This window comes from Sesamum indicum, linkage group LG4 (genome assembly GCF_000512975.1).
Source record: "Sesamum indicum cultivar Zhongzhi No. 13 linkage group LG4, S_indicum_v1.0, whole genome shotgun sequence".
NCBI classification, from domain to species: Eukaryota; Viridiplantae; Streptophyta; class Magnoliopsida; order Lamiales; family Pedaliaceae; genus Sesamum; species Sesamum indicum.
Window position 1 is genome coordinate 4124026 of NC_026148.1, and position 21935 is coordinate 4145960.

The window sequence follows — 21935 nt, forward strand, 5'->3', positions numbered from 1 at the left end:
TATAAATATTTAAAATTTAAAATTATATTTATTTTAGGTATTCTAATATTTAGTTACTATATTTTATAAATAAATATAATTTATTAAAACTAAATAATAAATTTAATTAATCAATAATATGTAATTTATTAAAATGATGCACTTTGCAAAATGAGAATGAAAAAACATCTGTACACTTAAATGTCTAACAAAGGGGGCAAAGTAGACATATGTTAACTAAAAATAACAATAAAAACGGCCAACAATGATTCCAACTTGCATCACCTGGGATAGTTTGTTGCCTTTTAAATAATATGCGACTTTTTTTATCTATAAACATAACACACGAACACCTGTGGTGTTATGCAATTTACTCTTCAATATTTATGGAAAAAAAAATTGGATCAGTATAATCTACTATGTGAATAAACATATATGATGTATTTGATTGTTTAAAATTAAATTAATTGTGAAAGTGCACGAGATGATGTGCAAATTGTTGAATACATAGTGGGAAGGTGTTATACAAACACTGGAGCATTCAGATGTAATAAGTGGAGGAACACTGAACACAATTTTTACTATATTTATTCACAAAACCAGGGTGGTACATTTGGTTCTCATATTAAATAAGGAAAATATTTTAGCGAAAAAGCAAAATAGAAATGTCAAATTGGACAGATAAAGAAACAGCTCCACTGGCGTTTCTCACACAGTACACAAAGTCGGTCAGATTGCTGAGCTGAAGAGGACGAACTCCGGAATGACACTTTGTTCATCCAATCCATGCTCATGGTTTTTCTCCAATCTCATCATCACACAAACACCAAGAATTACTTCCCCAACCTTAAGAATGGTGAGGAAAAGCGCTCAAGATTTGCCTGGACACAATGGCGGCCAACAATACTGCCCATGTTGTCCCAGAAGACATTTTCTTGGGTCAGTGGTAGGAACAGGTTTATTGCCCGTTTTCCCTGCATTAGCCTCTGATAAAGATTCCATTCCCCAGGATCCTACGGTATGATTCTCATTTCTGTTCTTGCTACAGAAATTGCAAAGAAGAGTGAGTGAAAGATAGGTTCTTTGTTACTTTCATTATTTACTGAATATGGTACAGCAGTTCTACCAATGTAATTGGATGTTAGCTAGTGAAAAAAGTTGCAAGGTTTTTGACCCTTTTGTCCGTACCAAATTATTCACTTTGTTTTGGATTTCATATTGTGAAAAATTGGGTCTTGACAGCTTTTGTAGCAATAGACTTGAAAAATAAAAGAGACTATTTTTGCTGCGCTCAATGCAGGAAGTTTTGAATAGGATTCATCCTCCAAGGCCTGATTGGTATGAGGAATTCTATGCATCAGCTATGGACAAAACAATGAAATCTTATGAAGCAGAGGTTAATTTATTTTTTTCGTGCAAGATTTGTTTTCGTGTATAGTTCTAAGTATATGATAGTTAAAATAGTAGATGTTGGTGTGGTAAGATTGCAGGTTACAAGTCACAGCTTTTTGCTAATTTGAGAGGAAAGGCAGACAGGATTTTGGAGATTGGCATTGGGACGGGTCCTAATATCAAATACTATGCTAATCATTCAGGTATCAACGTTGTCGGAGTTGATCCGAATAGGAAAATGGAAAAATATGCACAGGCAGCAGCAGAGGCTGCAGGACTCCCACGATCGAATTTTAGCTTTATGCAAGCAGTATGCATCTATTCAACATGCCTTAACTGTGTTAAGATCTCTTAATTTGTAATATATATGTATCATTTTCTTCATATTTTGTGTATTTGAAGAGATCTACTTTTCCGTCCCTACTATAATGCTTTCTAGGCTTTAGAACTTAATCTAGACTTCCAATCCTTCATTTCTTTTGAAAGGGAGATCAGAGGTGGCAAAACCTGTTTTCGTTGGATTTTTCTTCTGAAAATTCCAGTTTAAAAGGGTGAAATGAGTATCTTTCTGCAAGTAGTTCCACCATGATTATGCTCTATGTTCTGCATTAACATGGATCAAGATTGTGGTGAGAACAAAATACCACTCTGTTAGTGAATCTGCTGATAAATATATATTGTGAAGTACGGGTGCTAAAAGAATCTTGGTTGATATTACTCAAGTTTTACGCAGGTTGCAGAGGCTTTGCCATTAGGTGATGCATCTGTTGATGCTGTTGTTGGAACGCTCATTCTATGTTCTGTAAAAGATGTTGATCAGACATTACAAGGTATATTGATTCTTGCTGGTTCAATCTTCCAAGTCTGTGCATGATCCTCTATTTCGAGTTTCATTGTGGAAACAATTGGACAAGAGGATTCTCATATTTGAAAGGTCTAATTATCTCTGGTTGAGTATCATTAAGAGTGGATAGTTTCCTAAATTATGTTCTCGAAACATAAGCCAAGCTTAAATCTTAAGGTAAATTACAACTACCTCCCCTGAGTTTGACATAATTATAAATTCCTTCTCGTTGTTTGGAAAATACAAATACCTTTTAATTTTAATGTATGTTTAACAACGAGCCCATTCCGTTAGCCTTCGTTTGGTTTCCGTCAATTTTTGTGGTGAACTGCCCAAAATGCCTTTTTGGATTACGAATTATAATTTTTATGTAATTTCTAGAATTTTCTAAAATACTTTTATGATAAATATAATCTATGGATTGTTTATTTTAACCACCCTCATATTTTTTAAATTTTTTTTCAAACATTTAAAAAAAAATCAGCAAGGGTAAGCTAATAATTTCCAGCTCACCGTTTAGTGGTTCATAATTATTTCCCATTTGAAAGGGTAGTTGTAATTCCCCAATCAATAAGGTGTATTCGTAATTATACCAAATCGAAGAGGTAACTGTAATTTACCCTAGATCGTATGTTGGAATTGTGAACCAAAATTTGCCTCATCCTACCAATAATAGGACTTCTCATTTTTACATCAAGTACTATATATTCTTGTTGGATGTCATTAGGTTTCCTCGTGTAAAGTCATAAAAGCTACTTTAGGCTCAATCTCACATGCTCATATCAAAGTCTTCTGATTACAAAAGGCTCATTGATGGATATCTGAATGCATACAGAGGTAAAAAGGGTGCTTAAGCCTGGTGGGCTTTACATATTTGTGGAGCATGTAGCTGCAAGAGGTAATAAATCAGATTGATGATGTCCTTTGTGCAACAGAAAAAGAGCTCATTGACGTCCCATTATTGCTTTCCCCTCCCCTTGCTGAGGTATTTAACATCAAAATTTAAGGTTTATTTCCTTGTTAATTACAGATGGAACAATTCTTAGATTTGTACAGGGGATTCTTGATCCATTGCAGCAGACTGTAGCGGATGGGTGTCATCTCACCAGGAATACTGCAACTAATATTGCTGGAGCAGGTTTTGCAAGTCTTGATGTTAATCAGGCTGTTTTATCCTCCGCGTCGCTCATAAATCCCCATGTCTATGGAATAGCTTACAGATAGCTCTAAATTACATTTATCATAGACATGAACACATTAAACGGAAGTAGAACATATTGAAGCTTCTATCTAAGAGCTTGAGAGCATAGTCCGCATCCATGTGATCTACTTAGTTATTACATTCTAGAAATATCATTTATGACAAGTGTGCCAATTATCTATGTTGTAAGTGTAGAAATATTAGTTAGGACTGCCTTAATGAAGTTGTCACTCATGTTACTCCTGCTGCTGATACAGGTTCCTTGTATTCCTGAATTCATTAACTGAAACAGTTATTCTATACTGACATACAATTCGAGTACTGCCAAGAGGCTTAGTAGAACACTTAGCTGTACCAGCTGATCAACACTATGACGATGAAAATTTGCCGTCAAGATTTCTTCTGTGATAGTGATATTGCATATATGACGGGACCTAGTTACTGTGCTAGCACACATAAATAACTAATCCTTGCCGTGGCCAATAATGTTTATGCTTGATGCGACTTGCAACTGAACTGTTAGGCATACTACGTGACATGGGAAGCGATCCCAGTTATATGACTCATCATGTGTTTGCACTTTCCTTGTGTCAAGATTTCTCATACCGGGAACTGAATATATGAAAATCGACGAAAAGGGCACATGGAAAGCAGGAAACTCCAGTGGTTGGATCTATCATTGATGTAATGATGTGAATGTTTCTATGAACTACTTCCTTGGCATTTGGAATGCATCCTAAACTACTTGTCCTAAATTCCCATGATTTTTGGTGCTGTTCTGTGAACAATAATGGGATTTTTCTGTATGTGTCATTTTGTTGGTTCTGAGAGTTGGTGATTCCTTTTGAAGCAACTGAAAAATAGAATGTTTCTGGTCTGGCATCCGAACATTTCACCTGCAGATTAATGATTGGACAGACCAGCTAAGAATGTGGACCATGCTGAATTATTCAGCTCATTATTAGGGGAAAATATTGTTGTCTTTGTTTATCATTTCAGTGTGATTCATTTCCTTTTCTTAGTCTGAATGATTGCTTCAAGACAAGAACATAAGATTTGGTTGCTGTAATCATGAACAATAGTGAATGAGCTAAAGATTTCTAACATGTTGAGCACTATTACATGTACTAATTTGAACTCAACCGTTGCTGAAGAGAAGGCAAGGCAAAAGCCAAAGTGAAGATTTGTGAGTAAAGAGTTGTATTATGTTGAAGAAGTGTACAATACAAAAATAAACAACAACGAAGTATAACTCAGGGATAATTACACTTTCCTCCCCTAGGATTTGGTGTAATTATATATAGATTTTCTGTGATTTGAGAAATTATATCCAACACTCTTAAGGTTTACTTCCATCTAACAAATAAGTCCCTCTATTAGTCAAAACTCATCGAATTTGATGATATTAACAAAAAAATAAAAAAAGAATCTATATTTACTCTCAATTGACTTATTACTGATTTATAGTAGGTCAAACAATTTTTTTTATAACCAAATTACCCTCATGCGTCTTCACGCGTAATACATGTGAGAAGGTATATCTCACCATTATACAGGTAGTTTAGCTCGAAAAAAATTGTTTAACCTGTAATAAGTAAATAATACGCAATTGAGGGTAAACATCATTATTCTTTCAATTTTTTTTATTAATATCAGCAAATTAAGTGAATTTTGGCTGATGGGTGACTTATTTGTTAGATGGAAACAAAGCTCAAGAGTGTTAGATGTAATCGCTCAAAATATGTTGAGTTTATGTGTAATTATACTAAATCTCAGAGGAGGAGGGTGTAATTATCCTTAGAACTTATTAACATGACCAAATTTTTATATTTGTTATGCTTGGGTTCCAACTCAAAATTACTTTAACAATGGGGAAACAATATTTTTCGTCACATAACTTAGGGTCTTTTCATTTTTTATTCTATTGGCTATGAGATTATCATATTTGATCTTGTAAAAGTAACAATTTGGTTTCATCCCACATTTTCATTAAAAAAATTTAACGAAAATCGAATTTACACTTATGGTCACATTGGCTAGGGGATTATTATTTTTGGTTTAATAACTTTTAAAAGTTAGCATTTTTTACCACGTGCACTTAACAGCCACGTAGCCTTTTCCGTTAAATATTCAATGGAAAAGTGCCATGGGACCAAAAATACTATTTTTTAAACTATCGGATCAAAAATAAAAAAATCCTAAGTTACAGGACCAAGAATACTATTTCCCATAATCAGTGTTTGTGCCTCAATAGCAGTCGAAGCACACGCAATACTTATGTCTTATTTAAAAATTTTATTATATTTATTTAATTAAATAAAAAAAAAGAAGAAGACGAAATGTATAATTGATCAAAACTAATAAAAAGGATAAATTTTAAAATTGCCAAAAAAGAAATTATTGAACAACTTTGTTCGCTCACCATAAACAAAGAAAAAGAAAAAGAAAAAGAGGAGGTTCAAATGTAATATAAATATATGTGGGTAGAAGAAGAAATACTATCTAAATAAGGGGCAAAAGTGCAAAATGACTACTTAAAGAATCGCGCTTCTCTCCGTCAAATTAGGGTTCTTATATTTCACTCAAACGCAGACTTTTTTTCCCTTCTACTCTATTCAGCTTAGTCGCTTCTCCCAATTGTAAGCTGCTCCCTCCCTCTCTTTCTCCTCTCTCTGCTATAGCTAGATATGTAAGTGAGTACGTATATGTGGTTGTTAGTTTACCTAATTGTACGATTTTCATGGTTTTTGGGTTTCATTTCTTGAGCTGGGTGCATTTCATGCATTTCTTTTTCATTCTCTGAATTTGCCCATTTCCGGTGGCAAATAATTTTTTTATGGGTTTTTCAGTTTCTTTCAGAAAGTTGGGTTTTTGGCGGGTATGCTTTAATTGTGTGCTGCAATAATTGGGATTATTGAAAGCCTTCTATTTATTTTAATTTAATAAAACACCATTATTGTGTTGACCTTTTTGTGGGAAAAACTGCCAGATATTTTGGTTCTTCATGTAAATTGGCTCGCATGAAGCTCAAGTCGCTTGTAGAACTTTTATGCTTTTTACTACTTTTCTATGAAAATGTTAACATTTGAGGAGAAAATGAAGGTCTTTAGTTATAAGAACTGAAGTTTTAGAAGATAATTCTGGAGGGGTTAACTTGAATATATTAACTGGTATGAAAGGTAGGTTTTGGTTTTTCTATTTTCCTTAATGCCTGTTCAAGTTGTGATTGCTATTTTGTTGATTTCTTCTTTTGGTAAAGTAAGTTCGTTAGTTTCACCTTATATATGTAATATTGGCGGTATCTGAATTACATTAAACTTTATTTTCTTAGGTCCCAGTTGTGCAACTTTTAGCATTTGAACGGCTCTCTGAGGAGAGAATATGCAAGTCTTCATGGGGGTGGTTGATGGCTAAGGAGACGGTCTATTCTTCTTGTTGCCTTTGTTAAGCAGGCATAGTCTAATTCTTGCCAAACTTAATTTCAGTGGTTGTACATAATCAAGATTAGATTTTCAGCGACCATTTTCACAAATTTTTGTCTGGTGGTGCCTAATGCAGTGATCAATATCTATGAATTGAGATCCTACTTCTGGAAGCAATGTATTAGTCTTCTTTTGTCCTCTGAGCTTTACTAACTTTTTTCCTAGCTGTTTCCGGGAACATTTGTTTGGTGCCTGAAAAATTGGTGTGTCGTGAAAGATAGCTAAAACGGGGTCCCTTTGTTGTGTGGCTGCAAGGCCACATGGGTCCAATGCAACCAGCAGAGACTGGTCTGTGGGGCCACATGAGCCATACTGGAGAACTAATACAAGCTTTTCTCCTCCGCCATCAAGATGGGACTTTCAATTCCAATCTGAAGCTCTCTCATTTGGTTCTCACGATGGCATTCCATTGTATGGATCATCTGCATCGTCAAACAGCAGAGAAAGTAGAAATTGGTTGAGGGGAAACAATCTAACTAATCATCAGTTTCTGGTATCTGATGGAATTGGTCCATATTTAAGCAGTCCATCTGACATATCACCTGCCCAGCAATGGACCCCCCCGGCCATACAAGAAATCAGCAATGATGATTATGGTGCGTCAAGTAGAGGTATGAACATGAATTTCTTCATCTTGCTCCTGCACTATTATGATTTTCATTCCATGACTTATATTTTGCCATACATTGATGCTTTTTTGTCTTTCGTTTTCCATTATATAACATGATTTTCAATCTTGGTACTACATATATTTTCAGGATAAGTCTCCATTTGTTCCATCTGGGGGCTTTATTTGCAATTCAAATTTTTTTTTTCACCTTTTTCGGACTAAATATGGATTTTCCTCACACATTTTTGTACCTTGCTCAAGTTGTTTAGATCATTCAGCTTTGACCATGTGTTTCTAGTGAAGTTATCATGAGTTCAAATCTTGGCACCTCTATTTTTGATTGAACAGAGCTCTTCTTCCTTCTCAAAAGAAAATATCAAATAGAAAACCAGGAAGAGAAAAGTGAGGGTTCAACCCTGAGTTTTGTGTGCCTTTGGCAAATTACCTAACTTATTTTGCCTAAAAAATTGTCTTGTAATAGGCTTCGGTGCAAGTCCTCTGTAGTATTCTATGTGTCTGATATGGGCTGGTGCCTCAGGTCTTCATTTTTTGGATTATATCTGCAAGACTCTTTTAGAAGATAACAACATTTGGGAAATTATATCTGGAAGAGGATTCCATCTTTCTCCTCATGTATGCTTACTGTGTTCCTACTTTTGTTCATGTATTCCTTTGCTGTTTGCAGATGTAGTTTTGAGGCCATTATCATTTTCTCCAACAATGGAGGTATCATGTCTCTGATTGCCTTTATGTTCTGGCATTATATATTTTGCTCAAATTGTAAATGCTTACCAGGCTGAAAATTTTATAGGGAACATCGGCTGCTAGGAATAGTGGAGGTTCTACATCGTCCCGATCGGACAGTAGCTGTGATTATGAGTCCATGGTCAAGTCACACTCCTCTCATCGTAACCGTCGATGCTTTATGTCTAAAGCAATTTACCCTTTGTCATTTCCACCAGAAACGCCCACTAGAGAAAGTACCGGCCTCCCCCCTGCTGGGTTGCCAGAATTTGATGCAGCCACTCCACAAAGGGATAGACACCATTTGAGCAGTGCTAGTGGTAGCATTGATCTTGCAGAAGTACCTGAACCATTTGAATATGATCTTTCCAGCAGATCTCGTAGTCCTGCAGATTGTTTCAGATGCGGTTTGTGTGAGAGGTTCCTATCGCAAAGATCACCTTGGAGTTCTCGTAGGATTGTCAAAAGCGGTGACATGCCAGTTGCTGGAGTCCTTTCTTGTCGTCACGTTTTCCATGCAGAATGCTTAGAACAAACGACACCTAAGGCACGCAAGAATGACCCTCCCTGTCCCATCTGTGTAAAAATTGAAGAAGAAAACTCCCCCGACCAGCGTGTCTTTTCCAAGTTGAGGAGTAGTTTCCCTCGGCTTAAACCTTTTTGTGAAGATGGGCCTTCCAAGCCCTGGGGTTGCGCTCAGGTGGGAGACTGCGTTGAAGGGGCATTGCACACGCCCACTAGGAACACATTGCTGTCCCTTAACAGGAGCCGTTTCAGAAAAAATCTTTCCTTAAAGGGCAATCCAGGCCGAGAATGTCCAGGGAAAATCAAGAAAAGCGGCTCCATCTCTCCCCAGCTATTTATTGGACCAGCTGAACATGATACCGCTGGTTCATCAAAAACAACAGGGAGCGGAAGTCTGAAGTGATGCACAGGTTCTGTACAGACGGGAATGCAAATCTTGTCAGCTGTATTCAATTTTTGGGGGCGTGGAAGCAGATTATAAGCTTCTTGTTTGTGGTATATTATCATTAGCCGTAATTATGAGGATCTATGTTGTTTCCCGCATTTCCTTGTGTATGAAAACCACCACTTAACAGGAAAATATTAATGCTGCTAAAAGCATGTATGCTGATATTTCTAGTTCAAATGAAGCTGTCTTGCATGGTAGAGTTATAAATTGCAACTGTATGTATCATTCTGAAATCATCACAATCTATGGAAAATGGGTGGAAATTTTGATGGCAAAGGATCTTTTTTCATAGCACAGTAAGGCATGGTGTTGACTGAATATCTCCATTCCTGTACTGAAAGTTGGATGATTCATTGTGCTTTCTCCAATGTATAAAACAAAAGGTTCAGAATTACACTCTGAAGTTGTTATTTCATTTCAGCCCAAGTACAGTACCCCAACAGAAACATGATGAGAAACAATTTGCATTTTTCCTCAAGATTTTTGTCACTGCATAAAAGCCCAATTTCTAAAGTACATGGGCCAACTAAAAGAGCAATTCATTCATGACCAATTTACCCAATCTTAATTCTTACAGATCTGTATCCTTAACATTTAGGCCACCAAAATATTAAAAGGGAGCATCAAATTTTGCCTGAATTCTTTTGAATAGCAGAAATTGGCAACTCCACGCTCTACATGAAAAATCTCAGAAACTGGAAACAATTTTTGGAAACAGAATAGTATCTTTTCATGTTGCCCAAAATTTCGATCTTCACATCCGTGTATGAAAGTCCTCATTTTCCTACGATTTTTAAATAATAAATGGAATTCTCTCAAATCTGTGTTTGTGCTTTATTTTCATTTATTCGTTCCCATTCGTCATTTTAAAATAAAGAAATTTAAATTAGGTACCATCCGCCACTTGACTGTTTAAGCTTAAAGCGTGTTTCTTTTTATGCGTTTATTAAAGTGTAATACGTTTTTCCTTTTTCTTTTATCTTCCAGCTGTAGAGTAGGTGTATGATAACGTGGATAGTTGGTTGGGGTAATTATAGGTATTTTCCTTTGCTCCATTTCTATAAGACGCTGTCTTCTTCGTTCTATGTAGATGAATGCGAATTTCTCTACTTCAAAACTCGATTTAGGCCTTCCCAATCTCTGATTTGCCGATGAATATTTTCATGTATAATTTTCTACATGCTATCAGAGCCTTGAAGAACTTTGTATAGATAAATTAATTTGCGCTAGCAATTTTTGATTTCCTATGATCAGCTATGGTGGCTGGGGATGTTGATGATGCAATTGCAAACGGATAGATGCACATGGATGTGAATTTTGGTAATGTTACTGAAGATTTGAAGCAGCCTGAACCAGCTAGAGTTTTGCAAATTTGATGAAATATTTTGTTTACTAAAGGCGCATTTTTAGAAGTGCACTTTATATTACCCGTTTGTTTCTGTTATTAACAGTTAGCGGAGTAGTTTTGTTAGTTCCTTAGGATTAGTTAGTTTATCAGTTAATTAGTTAGTTAAATCATTCATTATTTAAAGAATGTTTTAGCTGCTGTAGAACTACTTCTCTTCTTCTCTCTGTATGTTCAACAGAATTAGTGCACAAAGCACTTCCTTTGATAGCGCTTACTACGTCTTTTGTGCAATCTTAGCATGGTACCAGAGCAGTAAGATCCTTACCGCTAGCCTTTTTTTCTCTTCTTCTTGGAATACTTTGAATCAAGAATTCAATTCTTCTAGTTTGTACTCCATTATCTTCCAATACCATGGGGGATAAGAAACCTGCCGAAGATACTGGAACAGGGGACTCCAAATTGCATCCGATTTCACAAAACATGAAGCTGTAAGGAGGTGATCACCCTGGAATGAGCTTGGTCTCAATTCCTCTTAACGGAAACAATTATTTCTCTTAGGTCAGATCCATCAAATTCGCACTATGAGCCAAACAAAAACTAGGATTCATCGATGGCTCTTGCCAAAAACCAACTGATGACAAGAACGAAATTGAGCAATGGCAAAGAATCGATGCATGGTTGTGTCATGGATTCTAAGTTCAATACCCAAAGATATTGTAGAAGTTTCTCTTTATACAACATCTGCGAGAGGCCTTTCGCTTGAACTAGAATCAAGATTTGGGGAAAGTAATGGGCCTTTACTATATCAGATTCAAAGAGCAATAACATCCATAATATAAGAAAACATGTATGTGGCAGTTTATTTCACGAAGTTAAAGAAGTTATGGGATGAATTCGCAAGCTTAGATCCCTTGCCTTCATGTTCTTGTGGGGCGAGTAATAGGTTAGCAGATAAGACTACATCTATTCAATTAATGCAATTTTTGAAGGGTTTAAGTGATGCCTATGATCATATACGTAATCAAGTGCTCCTAATGGACCCTCTACCCACTATTGGAAAGGCTTACTCCATGTTCTTGCGAGTGGAGAAACAAAGAGAAGTTTATTCTGGAGTATCTGGACTTGACAAAGAAAACACATACCCAAGAAACGACCTGTCAAGAAAAAGGGATTTGTTGATAAGAAACAACTGCGTTGTGATCACTGTAAGAAATCTCAACACTCTAAAGAAAATTATTTTGAATTAACTGGTTTTCCAAATTGGTACAAGGAACTCGTGGAGCAAAGGAGAAGAAATGTTAGACCACAAAATACAAGAGCCTTGAATGGACATCTAGAAGATGGAGAAAGTAGCATTTAAGAAAACTTAATGGCAAGACGCAAAGCATCTTATCTGAAGTGATTAGGACTGAACTAAGAAGGGCACTACAAAACCAAGAATTCAGCCAACAACACTCTACTTTGTGGAGTATCGAGATTTTGTAGGTACTGGTTTAGTATGTACTAAAAGCATGAAATTATGCAGTGATCTATGGATTATAGATAGTGGGGCATCAGCTCACATGTGTAGAAATGCTGAATCCTTCAAGGAACTCAAATCTCTGAAAATTAAAACTCTATTAAATTGCCTAATGGGATTACACATGAAGTGAAATATGCAGGAAATGTTCCTATTTCTAGAGACATCACACTTATAAATATCTTATATGTTCCTACCTTTAAATACAATCTATTGTCAGTGAGCAAATTATTTGCTGATGGACTTTTTAGTGTAACCTTCACACAACATGAATGTCTTGTGCAAGACTTTCGGACTAAAAGGGTGGTGGCAGTAGGTAGACAAGAAGGAAGACTTTACATTCTGGATAAAGGATTACCTTTTGGGAACAACACAAAGACCATTGATGGGCTTAGTAATCAGAACTCTGTAGCTCTTGGAACTAACCAAGAAAGTAACCTAACGTCTATAGTTGATGTAAATCTCTGGCATTGCATATTAGGGCCTGCCATCAAGGATATATTCAAACACTTACCTCTTTCTGGAAATAAAATCACAGATTTAAGGAATTGCGAAATCTGTCCTCTTACCAAGCAACATTCATTACCTTTTCCTTTAAGTGATACCCGAGTTACTACTGTTTTTAGCTAATTTATGTAGATGTTTTGGGACCTTATAGACAATATTCTATTACTCATTGCAATTATATACTTACCATAGTAGATGACTATAGTCGGGCCACTTGGACGTACATGATGTTACATAAATCTCAAACACAACAGAAATTAGAGAGTTTTTGCAATTTAATTGAAACACAATTCAATGTCAAAATCAAGATAATAAGAATAGATAATAGGACTGAATTTACTAATGAGCAATATCAAACATTCTCTCAAATTGAAGTTATTATACATCAAAGAACTTGTGTTTATAGCCCTCAACAAAACGAAGTTGTAGAATTGAAACATCAACATTTACTTCAAGTGGAAAGATCACTCATGTTCCAAGCTAAATTACCTTAAAATTTTTGGATAGAAACTTTGCTTACAACAACATATTTGATCAACAGAATGCCTACAAAAATTTTAAATTGGAGAAACCCCACCTAACTATGACCATGTAAAGGTTTTGGTTGTCTATGCTTAGCTACGAATGTGATCCCTCCTCATACAGGAAAGTTTGAACCTAGAGCTTTGAGGTGTGTATTTCTAGGTTATGCTCATGGAAGAAACGGTTATAAAGTTATGGACTTAGAGTCAAACACTGTACACATTGCTAGAGATATGACCTTTCATGAAGGAACTTTCCCTTTCCATAATGTTGAAAGCTCAGAAACCTCCTATCATTTGCCTGTGGTTACTGAACATGAAGATATGAAAAAAATTTCAAGACATTGAACAAATGGAAGAATCAATTATCCAACAAGAACAACCTACTTTACATGGAAGATCTACTAGGCAGGTCACAAGGCCTTCTTGGTTGGATGACTTTGTCAGCAGTGTTGTTGATAATATATCTTCACATACTAATATTGCTTTAACTCATATACATAGCTGTTTTTTAGAAAAGTTATCTGTATTGCAAGAACCAAAAGGATTTGTAGAAGCCCAAGTAAAGCAAGAGTTGAAAGAAGCAAGGCAGAAGGAGATAGATGCATTAGAAAGAAACAAAACCTAGGAAATCTCCACATTGCCTCCAAGCAAAAACACAGTAGGGCTCCAAATGGATCTACAAGATCAAGCTCAAACAAGATGGCTCAATGGGGAGGTACAAAGCAAGGTTAGTGGCAAAGGGGTTTAGTTAAGTTGAAGGCATAGATTACCATGACTGCTTTGCTCCTATGGCAAAGACAGTCACTGTAAGGTTATTTCTGGATAGCAAGGAATTGGCCTCTACACCACTTAGATGTAAACAATGATTTTCTGTATGGAACCCTGGATGAAGTTATTTACATGGATCCTCCAGAAGGTTACTAGGTTCCACTAGGAAATGCCTGCAAGCCAAGAAATCATTGTATGGCTTGAAGCAAGCTTCAATGTAGTGGAATCAAGAGTTTACAAACTGCACAAAGGGAAAACAACCCTTGAACTGGCAAGATCCCTACAGGGGTTGGTAGTAACTTAGAATATTTATATTCATGATATCTTAAAGATACTAGACTGCACAAAGGGAAGACAACCACTACTCCACTGCCTCCAGGCTTGAAGTTTTCCACTGATTCAAGAGGAGATCTTTATGATCCATCCAAGTATTGGAGGTTGACAGGGAGGTTATACTTGGGATTCATAAAGCCTGACATTTTTCATGCAACACAACAATTAAGCTACATTATGTAGCACCCATGCCAAGAACACTAGTATGCAACTATGCATTTAGTTAGATATTTCAAAGCTAATTTCTTTACAGGTTTATATATTCCTTCAAATAATGATTTTAAACTAAAAGCCTTTTGCGATGAAGATTGAGCAGCCTGCCAAATTACAATGAGGTCGTTGTCAAGATATTACATATTTCTGGGAATGAGTCCAGTCTCATGGAAAACAAAGAAACAGACAATAGTGTCAAGGTCCTCTATAGAGGTAGAGTACAGAAGTATGGCAACAACAGTCTGTGAAATTACTTGAGTTACTAATCTTCTTAAGGATTTAGGGGTTGAGGTTCCTACACCTGTTCCATTTTTCTATGACAAAAAAGCGGCACAACACATCACAACAAACACTATGTTCCATGAGAGAACCAAACACTTAGAAACCGATTGTCCTTAGTCTCAAAGCAACAGATAGTCGGCATCTTCACCAAGCCACTGTTTGGTGTTTCTTTCTTACATTTGCATTCCAATTTGGCTTGATCGTCCTAAATTCAAGTCCAACTTGCGAGGGGGCTGCTGAAGTTGCTGAAGATTTGAAGCAGCCTGAACCAACTGGAGTTTTGCAGATTTGATGAAATATTTTGTTTACTAAAGGAGCATTTTTAGAAGTGCATTTTATACTACCCGTTTGTTTCTGTTATTGACAATAAAGGAAGTAGTTTTGTTAGTTTGTTCGGATTAGTCAGTTTATCAGTTAATTAGTTCATCAAATCATCCATTATTTAAATAATATTTTGGCTGTTGTAGAACTACTTCTCTTCTTCTCTCTGTATGTCTAATAGAATTATGCACAAAGCACTTCCTTTGATGGCGCCTACTACGTCTTTTGTGCAATCTTAGCAAATTTCTTACAGCTACAAGGAGCGGGTATGATCATAGTTACTGTACCTATGGATGGTATGAACGTGAGAAATGAGTTGTGCTGCATTGATGGTAGCTATGGTCAACCTAGAAAGGAAGATGCAAATAGATAAAAATATTAGAGTTGGTAGTATGGTACATATATGGATTCTGAACTTGATATATAAGGTTATAGTTGATGCATTCTTTTATACTAAAACGTCTAGGGAGCTATGGTTAGATTTGGAAGAGAGATACGAAGAATGCAATGGTCCTTTGCTGTATCAACTGCAGTGAGACATCGCTTTGATTCCTCAAGGATCTCAGTCTATTAGTCTTATTTTACACGACTGAAAATGTTGTGGGATGAACTAGCCTGTTTGATGCTTACTCATTGATGTTCTTGTGGTCTGTGTACGTGTGGCTATGGAAATTAAATGCGGAAGCTAACACTTTGAATCAATTAAGGCAATTTTTGATGGGGTTAAATGAGAAATATGATCATTTACGCAACCAAATATTAGTCATGGAGCCTGTGCCTTCGGTTCACAAGGCTTATTGCATGTCGTTATGAGTTGAAAGACAATGACAATTGCATTTGGACACAATTGAAGCGATTGAGGGCATGCTATGAATGCAAAGTGGTTTAACAAAGATGCTGAACACCAGGATTTTAACAAAGAAAATTATAAGAAGAATGATGTGGTTGACTGGAAATCAATCACAGTTTTGTACTCACTGTAATAAGCCTGGGCAATGGCATATCAACCCTTGTGGTGTGGCTAAATCTTTTGTACGCATCACCAACAAACATGTATACGCTATATCTTGAGTCCAACTTATCTCCCACTAGTTTCTTAACATACATGGGACTTCCCCTTACCCTAAGATATTTATAGAAAGGAGGTTTATCATGCCATATACGATATGGAGTCTGAGTCATAGTCTTGATGGTGCTATGTTCAATAACTTGGCAATGTAGTCCCAGAAGGATAGAGGCAACTCTGTAAAACTTATCGTGAACCGAACCATGCCCGATATAATCCAATTCATCCTTTCAAAAAAGCCGCTAAGTTGTGGCTTTCCAAGATAAGTCCATTGAGGGAGAATCCCTTTCCTTTTTAAGTAACCCAAGAAAGCGCCACTTAAGTTTTCACCCCTTTGATTGAATCAAAAGACTTTGATTTTGCGATCAGTTGATTCTGTACTTCAAATCTGAACTCTTTGAACTTTTTGAATGCTTCAGACTTGTACTTCATTAAGTAAACGTAATCATACCACAAACAATTATCTATGAAGGTTATGAAGTAGTCCACCTTTGACCTGAGTCATTGGTGGCCCACAGATATCTATGTGGATCAAATCCAAACAGATCCTTGGCAAGACTACTTTGTCCAAAAGGTCATTGTTGTTACTTTCTCTTTTAGACATGATTCGCAAGTCAGAAGGTGGTCTAAACCCTCTACTTCTATATTCTTAGAGTTACTTTCTAGTTCCTATCTTGGGTTTACTTGATTATCTAATTTTCTTTTTGGTTGAATATTCATAATTGTATTATAGTGTGAAAAAACACATAAGCCACTATGTAATTTTTCAAGCATAGATGAACAATCGTTCTTCATCAAATAAAAATATTTTTCATTAGTCAAAAACTTGTAGCCCTCGTCATAAAGTATGGGGATTGATACAATATTCCTGATCATGCTAGATACAAAATAGCATTTGTTCAATACCATCCTAACATCAAGGCTAACAACTAAATGAACTTTTGCCACAGCTTCAGCGACAACCTATTTGTTATCTCTTAGCCAAAGGATCATATTCCCTTCATTTAGTCTTTTGCTTCTTGTCATCACCTGCAAATATTGCAAATATGAGTTCCATAGTTGATTTCCAATACCGAAGAAGTAATATTAGTCACCACATTGACTTCAATAACAAAAAGACCTTGGATAGAGGTAAGGTACTCCTTGCAATTCCTCTTCTAGTGTCCTTTCACAAAGAACTGACATTCATCTTCCACATTTTGGCCCTTCCATAGTTGATTTCCACATTTTCCTATGCCCTTAGCTTGGGGTCCTTTACTTCCACTTGGACCTTTAGCCTTCTTCTTCTTCATCCAATGTCACGCTTTCTTGCCCTTGAACTTAGAATTCGATGGTGCCTCAAGCATAACAAGCATTGTTGGTTTTTGAACCATCACATCATACTGAACTAGCATATTGATCAGTTCAGAGATGGATTTCTCAAGCCCATTCATGTTGTAGTTAACAAATTGATCAAAGAAAGGGGGAAGTGATTGAAAGAACACATCAATGTATGTGTCATTGTCTAATATTAAGTTCAACCTACTTAGTTTCTCAGCAAGTGAGAGAAACTTGATACAGTGGCCATGGGCAAATGATCCATCGGTTATCTTTGCCCTTAAGAACTCCTTAGATGTCGCATACCTAGTATGTTGATCCTATATCGCATATAAATCTTATATACAGAGGCGTGGTCTACGTAAGTGTGTTGTTTCTGTATCTCATTGCTCATGATTGCTAACATGAGGCAACGTGCCTGACAGTCATCATTATGTCCATGTTAAAACTATTCATGTTTGACATCTGTAGACCCTTCAGACAGGGAAGTGAGGGGAAGTTTGTCAAGCGATTTTTTGAATCCATAATAATTTTGAGATTACAGAGCCAATCGACAGAGTTTTTTCAAGTAAGATGATTATTCTCAAGTATAACGGAAAGCTGATTTTGGACATATTGATCTACGTCAAAATAAGATAAAGAGGAAATTAGTATTCATTCTTAATATTAAAATGTAATATTTATTACTCAGTCTTTTTAGTCACAAATTACTCCCACTATTTTTTCAAAATTCCACCAACTCTCAAGTGGTCTTCCGAAAAATATTTTCCTAGCGGGCTTGAGGTCCACAAAATAGTTTCCATACTCCACTTTTACGATTCGCATAAAAATTATTTTATGGGAGGCACCTCTTTACCATATGAGATCCCTAAGTATTTGCCTCGCTTTTCATGCAACTCCAAGGACTCCAAGTGAATTGCATAACTATGCATTACACCTAACCCATCAACTAAAAATAATCTTATATGTTGCCTCCCACAACTCGTGAGACATGGTAACCACTAAAATGATCTACTTATTTTGTAATAACAGTACAGCTTTCCACTACTCCAAAAAAATTCCACAATTCGTGAGACCATGATTTGGAAGGTGGTAGTATCACATACTACACCATTATTGATGGAAGGCTTGGATTATCAAATATTTTTTATTTAATCCATCATGGGTTAATATTTAAACCTGGACTTTTCAATTGAGAGTTTATGTTTTTCATGACTTCAAGATCTCATCACAATTTTCATTGCATATTTTTCATGTTTGTTGTTCAAATATCATATAGGAGTAGTAAGTAAAGCATAATAAGCATCACATACAAAATAAAATCTAACACGCCCCTGTGGATGATCATGAGCCCGTCCTATGCGATCCATCGCCCATGGTGGCACATTGATAAATCTAATGTGTTGCAATTGATAGTGGTCCTATACTATTATAAAGATTGTATCCAATACAATTATAGGCCTTGGTCTCCTTCAATTGAACTCCCACCAATGGTCTCCATCTTCATGACTTTCTTCACTAATTTAATTTTTAAAATAAAATAAAATTCTCACTTCTAATCTACTCTCACAACTTATATGAGGAAACCCCAATCATAAGTCGAGAGAAGTGCATAGGAGGAAGAAATAAGCCTTATTATTCCAAAGGAATAGACAAGATGAAATGAACTAAAGAGACATATAGGCCTCATCAAATGCACAATAAATATCTTATGTTAAAGTTTATATCAAATATATTCCGAAATCTAGTATCATACATATTTATATCAAATCTCATATAGTCTCAACAACTTGAATTGAAAATAGATTATAGGCGCCACAAGTATTTCTCAAAACATGTATTTGGATATTCTAAACAGAGTTTTAATTTATAAATACAATATAAAAGTTAAAACTCCAAATATTCAATAAATCATCAAATGATGTAGTGTTGGAAGGCTCGTTCTTCCATTGTGCACACTTGGGTTTGAAATCTAGTTGTGTCACAAAAACTATAATTTTAGCTGCAGGCTCACAGCACGTGCACACGCACCAGCATAATGGGACATAAAATAAGCAATGAAAGCAATAAATAAAACATTAAATGAGATTATATCCGACGTAATTCATACTATTTGTGCACTTCCATATAAGTTAAAGGATATCTTGCTTTGTCCACCAAACTTTCTCTAGAAAGTATACACAAAATACAAAATTATAACAGTGAGACTAGAACAACACTTCTCTAAAGTAAAAAGTGTTCTAGATTTCTAAAGAAAATCTTAAATGAATTTAAAGTCCTTAAGAAAAGGATGAAAGAGATACAACTCTTTGAGTAAAAAGAGAGATATAAGAAAGTGAGGAAGAGAAATATAGATATACACATCTAAAAACACCCACAAATGGACAAGTACTAGCTCTATATATAGAAAAAGTAGGTCCTTGTGGTCTCTTGAGGATTCCTTGAGGCTTGACCACAATTTGAATTAAACACACTTTGAGTTTGAATTAGTAATTAATTGATCCAATGAATTAATTACACGTCCACATCAAATCTTTATTAATTCTTGGGCATAAGATTAATTAATCTCTAAACCTAAATATTTAATTAATTTAATTAATTAATACTTTAGGTTTTCTATCATATAGCACCTCAATTGAATAATCTAGTTATTCAAATGATTAATTTAAATGAGTATCTATTTTGGAATTAATTCTCCTATTAATTTTTCACAATATCATTAGTATTTTGTGTGCAACCCTTATAGATCTATCTTCAACTAGGCTTGGACTTGTATTACTTGTAATATTTAATCTAGAAGCTAACAGGATTAGATTAATTGAATCACAATCAATTATTGACTATTGATCAACCCATTAATCACTGAGTGCCCATAACAATGCGTGGTAATTTAGCAACGGTCCATAGCACTAGGAATAGGTAAAATTAGTGTGAACATTGAACTGCACGTACCATACAATACGACTCTTCCATCAAACCATATCCCAATCAAAGTCTAAGGTAGAATTCTAAATCGGTTCTCATACTTGACTTCTAGAACTATGTATCCACTTTTCACTATATTTCTCATTAACCAACATGAAAAACTATTTTCCTATTTGATCAACAGCTCTGGTCATAGACTTCTAGAGATTTACATAGTATAGAGGATATAGGAGATTGCCATTATCTTGATAGATAATGGATTCGTTCTTGGATTGCACCAACTTCCATGTATGTTATGACTACACTGGTGCAGGCGTTTTGGCAACCACACAATACTGTATTAACATTAGTTAGAACCAAAGTATAGCCGCCCCATATACAATGCTACTATGGCTCCTCAAGTTGGAGGACTGATTTCCATACTATTGCAACTTAGGAGTTCTAGTCATACTAATCATGTCACACGAACTTCCATATAACAACTCCTCCATGCGAACTCAGTGAACTTGACAACTTATTTTTCAAGCATCCACTAAAGTGCATTGACATGGCATGTCCATTGGCGATGAAATGCAACATTCATCATGTGAGTACATCACTCGATGTCGGTCTCTACAAAACTCCTCAATGTCCACTCTTGAGGGTTCTCGATTTAGAATATTTTAGGCCAACCTTTTCAAATTGATTTCATGGTCGTCATCAAATGTGCAACCCAACTTTATTGGTTTAACTGGTCTGTGGGATTTGCAGTGAAAGCAGTAATAACATATAATATAACACGACAAAGATGACCAAAGTATAAACTATATGATGGTTTTTAATATTATATTTAATAATATTAATAGTAGATTACAAAACAGCCAATTAATTGGATTTCTGGTAATCTATACTAATAAGATACTTGTTCGATTTCTCTATTGCCTTCTGGCATTAAGTTTGACATAGATTCGGGCCCTTTACTTCATTTCTCCTAATCGTTACAGACACTTGGTGGGCAGGTTCTTATACCTTGGTTTCTCTCTTCCAAATTTATCATTTGTAGTGCAACAACTGAGCTAGTTTTTACAACATCCAAGGCAAGCTCATTAGGATGCTATAATCTATTTGCTCCATTATTTTAAGGGTTCACCTCACCGTGCTCTATTCCTTCCTTCATTTTTCTAGGCGGTGCTTTGGCTTCCTAGAAGACAAAAAAGCAGGCAACTGTGTCGCGCTCTTCTACCAAAGCTGAGTATCGCAGCATAGGCGCAACTGTTTGTGAGCTCTTATGGATAAGCTATCTCCTTAAGGAATTTCAAGTTCCTATTCCTTCTCCCATTCCTTTTTTGTTTGGTAACCAGGCGACCACTCACATAATGAAGAACCCTGTCTTCCATGAAAGGACCAAACACCTTGATATTGATTGTGCATGATCCGGGAACAGTTTAAAATGGGTTTCATCACTCCACAACACATTTCTAGAAAGGAGCAGCCAACAGATTTGTTCACCAAATCTCTTGTCCCTCCGAGACGCGGGGGGGGGGGGGGGGGGGGGGGGGGGGTGGCGGCTATGGCAAGTTGTAGTTTCATCCGTCATCTTTAGGTGGC

General features: G+C 36.0%; 2 protein-coding genes across 4 annotated transcripts; both read left to right on the forward strand.

Annotated features, from left to right (window-relative positions):
- Window positions 653-4517, forward strand: LOC105159983 (methyltransferase-like protein 7A). 3 transcript variants are annotated; one of them, XR_002286899.1, is made up of 6 exons: window positions 653-997; window positions 1280-1375; window positions 1463-1681; window positions 2105-2201; window positions 3051-3200; window positions 3293-3414. XR_002286899.1 is itself a non-coding variant. In XM_011077220.2 (6 exons), exons 1-6 carry the CDS (start codon window positions 743-745, stop codon window positions 3437-3439), a joined length of 924 nt encoding a protein of 307 aa, XP_011075522.1. In that variant the 5' UTR covers window positions 653-742; the 3' UTR covers window positions 3440-4517. The 3 variants fall into 3 exon arrangements, 1 of the variants encoding a protein (XP_011075522.1); XR_002286898.1 differs by having other exon boundaries at window positions 3272-3410; XM_011077220.2 differs by having other exon boundaries at window positions 3051-3113; window positions 3246-4517.
- Window positions 7113-9501, forward strand: LOC105160078 (the record flags this gene model as incomplete). The annotated part of the gene is made up of 3 exons (XM_011077342.2): window positions 7113-7509; window positions 8194-8234; window positions 8320-9501. Coding segments are annotated over 3 exons (1299 nt in total), but the record flags the coding sequence as incomplete, so codon positions are not given.

Bases quoted from the DNA above. Each gene is read 5' to 3' on its own strand.
- LOC105159983 (XM_011077220.2), top strand. From the start codon at position 743: ATGACACTTTGTTCATCCAATCCATGCTCATGGTTTTTCTCCAATCTC. The intron at 2,202-3,050 runs GTATATTGATTC...GAATGCATACAG, and splicing joins TGTTGATCAGACATTACAAG to AGGTAAAAAGGGTGCTTAAG. The intron at 3,114-3,245 runs GTAATAAATCAG...TGTTAATTACAG, and splicing joins GGAGCATGTAGCTGCAAGAG to ATGGAACAATTCTTAGATTT.